Source organism: Homarus americanus, unplaced genomic scaffold (genome assembly GCF_018991925.1).
Source record: "Homarus americanus isolate GMGI-L3 unplaced genomic scaffold, GMGI_Hamer_2.0 scaffold39209, whole genome shotgun sequence".
Classification (NCBI taxonomy): Eukaryota; Metazoa; Arthropoda; class Malacostraca; order Decapoda; family Nephropidae; genus Homarus; species Homarus americanus.
Window position 1 is genome coordinate 3,757 of NW_024724020.1, and position 11,570 is coordinate 15,326.

The following is an 11,570-nucleotide window of genomic DNA, read 5'->3' on the forward strand; positions in this document are numbered from 1 at the left end:
TGATTGTACTGGATGGTGACACTGTTGTGATGACTGTACTAGATGGTGACACTGTTGTGGTGACTGTACTAGATGGTGACTGTTGTGGTGACTGTACTAGATGGTGACACTGTTTGTGGTGACTGTGCTAGATGGTGACACTGTTGTGGTGATTGTACTAGATGGTGACACTGTTGTGGTGATTGTACTAGATGGTGACACTGTTGTGGTGACTGTACTAGATGGTGACACCGCTGTGGTGATTATGCCAAATGGTGTTGACACTGTTGTGGTGAGATGGCACTAGATGGTGACACTGTTGTGGTGACTGTACTGGATGGTGACACTGTTGTGGTGACTGTACTAGATGGTGACACTGTTGTGATGATTGTGCCTAGATGGTGACACTGTTGTGGTGAGTTAATGCTAGATGGTGACACTGTTGTGGTGACTGTACTACATGGTGACACTGTTGTGGTGACTGTACTAGATGGTGACACTGTTGTGGTGACTGTACTAGATGGTGATTGTATATAGATGGTGACACTGTTGTGGTGACTGTGCTAGATGGTATTTGCTGTTGTGGTGATTGTACTAGATGGTGACGCACTGTTGTGGTGATTGTACTAGATGGTGACACTGTTGTGGTGACTGTACTAGATGTTGACACTGTTGTGGTGACTGTACTAGATGTGACACTGTTGTGGTGATTAATGCTAGATGGTGACACTGATGTGGTGATTGTACTAGATATGGTGACGCACTGTTGTGGTGACTGTATGCTAGATGGTGACACTGTTGTGGTGACTTCTTGCTAGATGGTGACACTGTTGTGGTGACTGTACTAGATGGTGACTGACTTACTGTTGTGGTGATTGTACTAGATATGGTGACACTGTTGTGGTGATTGTGCTAGATGGTGACACTGTTGTGGTGACTTCGCTAGATGGTGACTTGCTGTTGTGGTGACTGTACTAGATGGTGACACTGTTGTGGTGACTGTACTAGATGGTGACACTCTGTTGTGGTGATTGTACTAGATGGTGACACTGTTGTGGTGATTGTACTAGATGGTGACACTGTTGTGGTGATTGTACTAGATGGTTTGACACTGTTGTGGTGACTGTACTAGATGGTGACACTGTTGTGGTGACTGTATAGATGGGTGACACTGTTGTGGTGACTGTACTAGATGGTGACACTGTTGTGGTGATTTAATGCTAGATGGTGACACTGTTGTGGTGATTGTACTAGATGGTGACACTGTTGTGGTGACTGTACTAGATATGGTGACACTGTTGTGAGTGACTGTACTAGATGGTGACACACTGTTGTGGTGATTATGCCTAGATAGTGACACTGTTGTGGTGATTGTGCTAGATGTTGACACTGTTGTGGTGACTGTGCTAGATGTAAGTGACACTGTTGTGGTCGACTGTGTACTAGATGGTGACACTGTTGTGGTGAAGAAACTGTACTAGATGGTGACTTGCTGTTGTGGCTGGAGTTGGCACTAGATGGTGACACTGTTGTGGTGATTGTGCTAGATGGTGACACTGTTGTGGTGACTGTACTAGATGGTGACACTGATGTGGTGACTGTACTAGATGGTGACACTGTTGTGTGGTGACTGTACTAGATGGTGACACACTGTTGTGGTGACTGTACTAGATGGTGACACTGTTGTGGTGATTGTACTAGATGGTGACACTGTTGTGGTGATTGTACTAGATGGTGACACTTTCTGTTGTGAGTGACTGTGCTAGATGGTGACACTGTTGTGGTGACTGTACTAGATGGTGACATGATGTGGTGACTGTATAGATGGTGACACTGTTGTTGGTGACTGTACTAGATGGTGACACTGTTGTGGTGACTGTACTAGATGGTGACACTGTTTGTGGTGACTGTACTAGATGGTGACACTGTTGTGGTGATTGTACTAGATGGTGACACTGTTGTGGTGATTGGGGGAGCGAGACAGGTAGTGGTTCTGCTATATTAAGTGATAACACTGTGGTAGGTGGTATGCCTTGCTGTGGTAGGTGGGTGAATCTGTGGTAGGTGGTGAAACTGTGGTAGATGGGTGAATCTGTGGTAGGTGATAAAGCTGCGGTAGGTGGTACACCTTGCTGTGGTGGGGTAAGGCCAAGTGAGTGTTAAAGGTAGATGATAACAGTAGTGACACGGGAGGGTGTACTTAGGGCCACAAGAGGTAGACGACAACTTACCGGCAGCTTGGTGAAGGGCTTCTTGCCAGGGACGTGATGAGGAGGGTGGTCGTGACGCGTGGCCATCCTGCTGGTGCTGGGGGCGTGGCACCAACACCTGGGTGGTGGGGCCTAGTGACTCGCCCACCACCACGATACTTCACTCCACTACCACACACCACACAGCTTCACATGAGCGTGTGGTGTGGTACACGAGCTACACTGGGGCTGTGTGCCTACACTGGCCACCACCTGCCTGCTGGGGGAGTGGCACCACCAGGCTACACACACACACAAACACTGGGAGCCTCACCTGAGACTCGGGATGGAGGGAACACTATAGCTACACTAAGGCGAGGAGGCTCTACTAACAGTGTGTGCCTGAAGCCACTCACTGACACATCACTGGCTACCGTGGCACCACCAGGCTTGACCACCGCCTGCTGCACAAGTGAAGGCCCGGCTGGTGCGGTAAGGCCCACCACCTGACTCAGTGGGGCTGAGGCAGGGGCGCCGCCAACCTCATGCCCCGCCGATCTACACTGGGCCCCGCCACCACAATCCTGCTGCTGCTGCTTCTGTTGCACCGCTCGCCGCTACACCTACCTCCCGCACCCGCTCATCGCCACACACCCTTTCTCACTAACGACATGTGGCCTGCGCGACTGCCAGCCAGGCACTGACGGCCGCCCTCCAACACCACCCCCGCACTGACGTCACTGTCACGTACACCCTGCCCCGCCCACCACACCCACCCACCACCACCCGCAACCCTCACAACAACACTGTATTATGTCGTACACCACCCACCTACCCACCCACCCACCCATCACCATGCACCTATACGCCTGCCGCACCCACCCACCCACCCATCACCATACACCTATACGCCTGCCGCACCTACCCACCCACCCATCACCATGCACCTATGCCTGCCGCACCTACCCACCCACCCATCACCATACACCTATACGCCTGCCGCACCTACCCACCCACCCATCACCATACACCTATACGCCTGCCGCACCTACCCACCCACCCATCACCATACACCCATACGCCTGCCGAACCTACCCACCCACCCATACCATGCACCCATACGCCACACCCACCACCCACCCATTACCATGCACCTATACGCCTGCCGCACCTACCCACCCACCCATTACCATGCACCTATACGCCTGCCACACCACCACCCACCCATCACCATACACCTATACGCCTGCTGCACCTACCACCCACCCATTACCATGCACCTATACGCCTGCCGCACCTACCCACCACCCATTACCATGCACCTATACGCCAGCCGCACCTACCATTACCATGCACCTATACGCCTGCCGCACCTACCACCCACCCATCACCATACACCTATACGCCTGCACCTACCCACCCACCTCCTTCACAACAACCCACACCCTACTCCACCCTTCTTCTCCACCTTAATCCTCCTCCTCCCCTCCCCACCCCCACTGCTTCAATTTCCTACCTATTAATTATACCTTTCCCTCTAATCTACCTACCACCCATCAATCACCACCATTCAGCACCCCATCACCCATCTAGCACCCCATCACCCATCTAGCACCCCATCACCCATCTACCCATCAATCTAGCAGATCGCGTGAGGATAAGGCACACCAGTTTATTTCACTTGAGGAGTAAAACACCCAAGCACCAACCTAACACCAACCCAACATAACCTAACACTAACCCAACATAACCTAACACTAACCCAACACAAACCCAATCTAACCCAACACCAACCTAACACTAACCTAATCTAACCTAACACTAACCTAATCTAAACTAATCTAACCTAACATAACCTAACACTAACCTAACATAACCTAACACTAACCTAATCTAACCTAACACTAACCTAACACTAACCTAACACTAACCTAATCTAACCTAACACTAACCTAATCTAACCTAACACTAACCTAATCTAACCTAATCTAACCTAACATAACCTAACACTAACCTAACATAACCTAACACTAACCTAATCTAACCTAACACTAACCTAACACTAACCTAATCTAACCTAACACTAACCTAACACTAACCTAATCTAACCTAACACTAACCTAACACTAACCTAATCTAACCTAACACTAACCTAACACTAACGTAACCTAACCCCCAAAGTAGCGTTAAGTGTTGTTTAATCAATAGGTTTAAATAAGCTGGGGTGCCTAATATTCACGTGATTTTTTTTAATGCACAAGAATTTTGGTGGCGGTGGACGTGACAGTGTAGCCAGATAATGTGGCCTATAGACCTAAAGTAAGCCAGATAATGTGGCCTATAGACCTAAAGTAAGCCAGATAATGTGACCTACAGTAAGCCAGATAATGTGGCCTATAGACCTACAGTAAGCCAGATAATGTGGCCTATAGACCTACAGTAATACACAAGATAGCTCCAAACTAGTCACCCAGAGCGGTGCCTTCACGTAACACAGGCTGAGAGACGTATACAGTATCCCTATGGTCTGGCTGGGTATTAGTGTGACCAGAGCCAAAGAAAATGCTCAAGGTGGCGTCCCCGAAGTGAAGGTGTTAGCCGAGATAATAAGATAACCTGATGGGAATGTGGTTAGGTTATCTACAGCCCATGACGACCTGGTGTGTGTGTGAGGGAGAGAGGTAGACAGCCCCTCCCTCCCTCCCCTCACAGATACTCACACACTCTGCTGGTTTGTCACATTCCTCTTGACACGTTATTGATATATTGTGATATTCATAAACACAAAATTTCGTTAATAACCCATCCCTAATTTTTACACACACACACACACACATACATACACACACACACACACACAAGAAGGATAATAACCACCACGCCACAGAACCAAACTTGCTAGTCATTATGATCCTTTAATAGATAACTTTATAAATAAGGAAACAATTAAATCCAGGTGTGTGTGTGTGTGTGTGTGTGTACTGTGTGTGTGTGTGTACTGGGTGTGGGTGTATACTGTGTGTGTGTGTGTACTGGGTGTGGGTGTGTGTATGCGTGTGTGTTGACCTGTGGTGTAATGTTCAGCATCCTCGCCTCACAAGTGAGCGGACCAGAGTTCGATCCACGGATCGATTTGCGCATCGTATTCCGGGGTAATGGTTAGCCAGTGTAGTTGGTGAGTTGTCCGGTCTTCTCGGACTATTCCTTGACACTGGGTCGTGCAGCTCGTTAACTCAGGGTGTGGTTGTGTTTGCGACAGCTTCTACACCTTAAACAAATTCACGCCTTGGTGGTTCTTGGGCCGACCATCCTCGATTTCAAGGGGCGACCATTATTATTATTATTATTATTATTATTATTGTGGGTGGGTGGGTGGGTGGGTGGGTGATGAATACTGTCTGGAAAGCTTTATTAGAGAGGCCAAAATAGTTGTCCAATATTTCTTCATCGAGGCAGAGTTTTAGCTGGTCCACCTACCCCGCTGTGTACCTAAATGCTGAAGTTGTTTGTACAGGAGGAGACACGTTCAGGTTTGGTACTTCAATAATTTGCTCTTCATCAATGGCGCCATGACAAACATTCACAGTTGACACTACTGAATTTTTGGTCACACAGACACGCTATTAACGCCTCATGTACACCCTCCCCCAAAACACACAAAAGTGCACACACACACACACACACACACACACACACACTTGTATACAGTATATGGGCTTGCTCGATGAGGTGTACACACAAGTGACAATAATATGCAGTACAGTGACTCTCAGTAGTAGGTTGCCCTTGAGGAACGGCCCGCGTCCTGCAACAATACGTGATGTGTGTGTGTGGACGTGTTAGTAACTGTCTGTCTGTACAGTTGTGGTTGTCATAACGGCGTGTACACCATTACTCATGACGCCGCCACTACTGTACTGTACTACTGGACGGTGATTTAAAATGACACTTCTCGCAGCTGTTGTGTTAATTAATGATGGTCTATTTCTCTTTCTCTCCACACACACGTTAGATCATATTCCAGCACCAACAGTACAGACGGAGGATGAGTAGGGAGGGGAAGGGGAGAGCGGGAAAGGGGGAGGAGGGGAAGGGGGAGGAGGGGAAAGGATGAGGGGGAAGGGAGAGGGGAAGGGGAGGAGGGGAAGGGGGAGGAGGAAGGGAGGGGGAAGGAGGGAGGCAGGGGGATGACGTGGGCTAGCAGGCCGGCAGCGCTCACAGCGGCAACGCTGCCTGACTCTCCATCCCCTATCCCTTGATTACATCTCTGGACCTCACCCTGCGACCTCCTCCCCCCCCGAGCCTTCAAGGCGCCAGTACAGCCAAAGGAGGAGGGTCGGGGAGGGGGGCGGAGGCAGCTCAGGGAGGAGGGCGAGCGTGAGAGTGAGGAGAGGGGGTGGAGGGTGGACGTCAGCTGATCTAGCTTGACAGTCAGCTGATCTCCAGGCAAGACCCCTCCCACTCCATCACCTTTACTGTTTGTTCTTCACGCCCTCAACTCCACCCAACACCTCCTTATACGCCCTTAACTCCGCCTCACGCCCTCACCTCCGCCTCACGCCCTCAACTCCACCCAACACCTCCTTATACGCCCTTAACTCCGCCTCACGCCCTCACCTCTACCCCACGCCCTTGCCTATAGTTCCTCCAGGCCTCCATGCACGCCCTCAACTCCACGCCCTTATCTACTGCATACCCCCACGCTCCCCTGCGCATCCCCGTCCACAACCCACGCCTCACAGTACGCCCTCACACGTCCACTCCACGCCTCACAGTACGCCCTCACACGTCCACTCCACGCCTCACAGTACGCCCTCACACGTCCACCCACGCCTCACAGTACGCCCTCAATGTCCACCCACGCCCTCACAATACGCCCCTCACACGTCCACCCACGCCCACAGGACGCCCCACACGTCCACCCACGCCCCAGTACGCCCTCACACGTCCACCTTACCCCTACAGTACGCCCTCACACGTCCACTCCACGTCTACAGTATGCCCTCACACGTCCACTCCACGCCTCACAGTACGCCCTCACACGTCCACTCCACGCCCTCACAGTACGCCCCTCACACGTCCACTCCACGCCCTCACAGCACACGCCCCTCACGTCCACCCACGCCTCAGTACGTCTCACACGTCCACTCCACGTCTCACAGTACGCCCTCACACGTCCACTCCACGTCTCACAGTACGCCCTCACACGTCCACTCCACGCCTCACAGTACGCCCTCACACGCCCACTCCACGCCTCACAGTACGCCCTCACAGTACGCCCTCACACGCCCACCCCATACCTTCCTACGCGCCCTCACCTTTATTAAGCGCCCCCCTCAGACCCATACACAATGCCCTACGGTGCCCCACGGTGTCTCGTGTCGTCTAATACTGTACAACATTACGCCAGGATTCCTTAACTATCCCAAGAGAATACCAACATGTTAAGTCTATGCCCTTGAGTCCTTGATCGCCACAGTGTCCCAGGTCGATATAAAGCGATAACATAGTGACTCAGGGTGACTCGGGGTGACTCAGATGAACCAGGATAGACCAGAACGATCCAGTGTAGCCCAAGATGACCCATAGTGACTCGGGGTGACTCAGATGAACCAGGATAGGCCAGAACGATCCAGTGTAGCCCACGATGACCCATGGTGACTCAGATGAACCAGGATAGACCAGAACGATCCAGTGTAGCCCAAGATGACCCATAGTGACTCGGGGTGACTCAGATGAACCAGGATAGACCAGAACGATCCAGTGTAGCCCAAGATGACCCATAGTGACTCGGGGTGACTCAGATGAACCAGGATAGACCAGAAATGATCTCAGTGTAGCCCACGATGACCCACAGTGACTCGGGGTGACCCAGATGAACCAGGATAGACCAGAAACGATCCAGTGTAGCCCAAGATGACCCATAGTGACCTCGGGGGTGACTCAGATGAACCAGGATAGACCAGAACGATCCAGTGTAGCCCAAGATGACCCATAGTGACTCGGGGTGACTCAGATGAACCAGGATAGACCAGAACGATCCAGTGTAGCCCAAGATGACCCATAGTGACTCGGGGTGACTCAGATGAACCAGGATAGACCAGAACGATCCAGTGTAGCCCAAGATGACCCATAGTGACTCGGGGTGACTCAGATGAACCAGGATAGACCAGAACGATCCAGTGTAGCCCAAGATGACCCATAGTGACTCGGGGTGACTCAGATGAACCAGGATAGACCAGAACGATCAGTGTGGCCAAGATGACCCATAGTGACTCAGGGTGTCCAAGATGTGAACCAGGATAGACCAGAACGATCCAGTGTAGCCCACGATGACTGAGAGCTGACTCGAATGAACCAGAATAGACCAGAACGATTCAGTGTAGCCGATGACCATAGTGACTCAGATGAACCAGGATAGACCAGAACGTCAGTGCTGGCGATGACCCTGGTGACTCCACAGGGTGACTCAGATGAACCAGGATGAACCAGAACGATCCAGTGTAGCCCACGATGACCAATAGTGACTCGGGGTGACTCCAGATGAACCAGGATAGACCAGAACGATCCGGTTGTATTGAATGTTATAGTGACTCCGGGGTGACTCAGATGAACCAGGATAGACCAGAACGATCAGTGTAAGATATTATAATGACTCGGGGTGACTCAGATGAACCAGGATAGACCAGAGCGATCCGGTGTAGCCCACGATGACCCATAGTGACTCCGGGGTGAGCTCCAGATGAACAGGATAGACCAGAACGATCAGTGTGGCACGATGACCCATGGCGGGGTGACTCCAGATGAACCAGGATAGACCAGAACGATCCAGTGTGGCCCAAGATGACCCATAGTGACTCAGGGGTGGCTCAGATGAACCAGGATGAGCCAGAGACGATCCAGTGTGGCCAAGATGACCCCATAGTGACTCAGGGGTGACTCAGGGCAGACAGGATGAGCCAGAACGATCCGAGTGTGGCCCACGACCCTTAGTGACTCAGGGTGACTCAGATGAACCGAGATGAACCAGAACGATCAGTGTAGCCCAAGATGACCCATAGTGACTCGGGGTGACTCAGATGAACCAGGATGGAGCCAGAACGATCCAGTGCTTAGCCCACGATGGCCCATAGTGGCTCAGGGGTGACTCAGAATGAACCAGGATAGACCAGAACGATCGTCCAGTGTAGCCCACGATGGCCCATAGTGACTCGGGGTGACTCAGATGAACCAGGATGGTAGAACGATCCAGTGTAGCCCAAGATGACCCATAGTGATAAGGGGTGACTCAGATGACCAGGATAGACCAGAACGATCCAGTGTAGCCCAAGATGACCCGCCGAGTGACTCCGGGGTGACTCAGATGAACCAGGATAGACCAGAACGATCAGTGTAGCCCAAGATGACCCATAGTGACTCATATGAACCAGGATAGACCAGAACGATCCAGTGCTTGGCTGATGACCCATAGTGACTTTCAGGGTGACTCAGTTGAACCAGGATAGACCAGAACGATCCAGTGTAGCCCACGATGACCCGCGTGACTCAGGGTGAAGCTCCAGTGAACCAGGATAGACCAGAACGATCCGAGTGTAGCCCAAGATATGGCCCATAGTGACTCGGGGTGGCTCAGATGAACCAGGATAGACCAGAACGATCCAATTATAGCGGCCCGATGACCCATAGTGACTCAGATGAACCAGAATGAACTGAACGATCGGTACAGCCCCACGATGACCCATAGTGACTCAGATGAACCAGGATAGACCAGAACAATCCAGTGTGGCCCACGATGACCCGCAAGTGACTCCGGATGAACCGGGATGAGCCAGAACGATCCGAGTGTAGCCCACGATGACCCGCAAGTGACTCAGATGAACCAGGATAGACCAGAACGATCCAGTGTGGCCAAGATGACCCATAGTGACTCAGATGAACTGGATAGACCAGAACGATCCAGTGTAGCCCAAGATGACCCCATGGTGGTGGGCCAGGGTGACCGCCAGCCCGACACTGCGTCGTCATCCACTCACACCAGCTGATCTTTGTTTACCTTCACCACAATCATGCCTACCTCCCCTCCCCCCTACCTCCTCCCCTCCCCCTCCCCCTCCCCTCCCTCCTGCCTCCCCCTACCCACCTCCTCACTCCTTCCCTCCCCCCTCCCTACCCCTCAACCCCACAGCCTCTCCTTCACTTACTCCCCACCCACCTTAAACTCCCCCCCTTGTCCCTCTCATCCCCACTCCATTCCACCTCTCTTCCTCCCACCACCCCTACTTCACCTTCCTCCGTCCTTCCGCGCCTGTTTCCATCTTCATCACCTCCCTTCCCCCCATGTCCTCCTATCCTCCTTCTCTCCTACCATTCTTCCCATGACTACTTCCACTCCTCTGCCTCCTCCCATGACTACTTCCTCCCTCCTACCTCTACTCCCATGGCTACTTCCTTCCCTCCTACCATTCTTCCCTTGACTACTTCCCTCCCTCCCTACCTTCTCTCCCATGACTACTTCCCTCCCACCTACCTCCCTCCTCCATGACTAGCCTTCCCTCCTACCATTCTTTGTGACTACTTCCTCCCTCCTACCTTCTCTCCCATATTCACTTCCCTCCCACCTACCTTCTCTCCTAATACCCAACTTCCTCCTCGATTTTCTCTCTCCTTCCTCTCCCCCCACCGTCCTGCGTCCTCTCCTCATCTCTCCAACACACCAATAATCATCTCCAACACACCAATAGTCATCTCCAACAGTTAGCAGGCCACATGTGTCTCTCCAGCTAACAGGTCCCAACCCAATCCTAACCAAACTTAACCCAACTCAACCCTAACCCCTAATATCTAACTTAGCTTGTCAACCTAACCTAATATCCTAGCACTTAGCCCAACTCAGCCTAACACATCTTAACCCCTAATCTAACCCAACCCAATTAATCTATTCAAATGTAACCTAATCTAACCCTAACCCAACATAACACAACAATCAAACCTACCCTAACTTAATTCAACCCTAACCAAACCAAACCTAACCTAACCCAACCCAACCACTAGCACTGGAAGCCATGAGCCACCAGCAGACTCGGCCAGCCGTCACCATCACTAAGCACAACATTCACAGGCGTCAGGCTCCACAAGGTCAATACTTGGGGTCACGTGATTATTAGGCACTCTACCTCACCTGTTGGGTTGGGTTAAGTTTGGCTGGATTAGGTTAAGTTAAGTTTGGCTGGATTAAGTTAGGCTACGTTGAGTTTGGCTGGGTTAGGTTAAAAGTTTGACTGGGTTAGGTTACGTTTGGCTGGATTAGGTTAGATTACGTTAAGTTTGACATGATTAAGTTAGGTTAAGTTTGGTTGGGTTAGGTAAGATGCGGTTAAGTTAGGTTAAGTTTGGCTGGTTTAC

General features: G+C 51.4%; 2 protein-coding genes across 2 annotated transcripts; one reads left to right on the forward strand and one right to left on the reverse strand.

The window, feature by feature from the left end:
* Positions 1-2,210: 2,210 nt before the first annotated feature.
* On the reverse strand, positions 2,211-2,876 carry LOC121864000 (protein alan shepard-like; the record flags this gene model as incomplete). The annotated part of the gene is given in 1 exon segment (XM_042362876.1): positions 2,211-2,876. A coding segment is annotated over 1 exon segment (66 nt), but the record flags the coding sequence as incomplete, so codon positions are not given.
* A 3,949-nt stretch (positions 2,877-6,825) lies between these two features.
* LOC121864001 (putative uncharacterized protein YHR217C) lies at positions 6,826-7,557 on the forward strand. The gene has a single exon (XM_042362877.1). It carries the CDS (start codon positions 6,826-6,828, stop codon positions 7,555-7,557), a length of 732 nt encoding a protein of 243 aa, XP_042218811.1.
* Positions 7,558-11,570: the final 4,013 nt, after the last annotated feature.

Bases quoted from the DNA above. Each gene is read 5' to 3' on its own strand.
- LOC121864001 (XM_042362877.1), top strand. From the start codon at position 6,826: ATGCACGCCCTCAACTCCACGCCCTTATCTACTGCATACCCCCACGCT.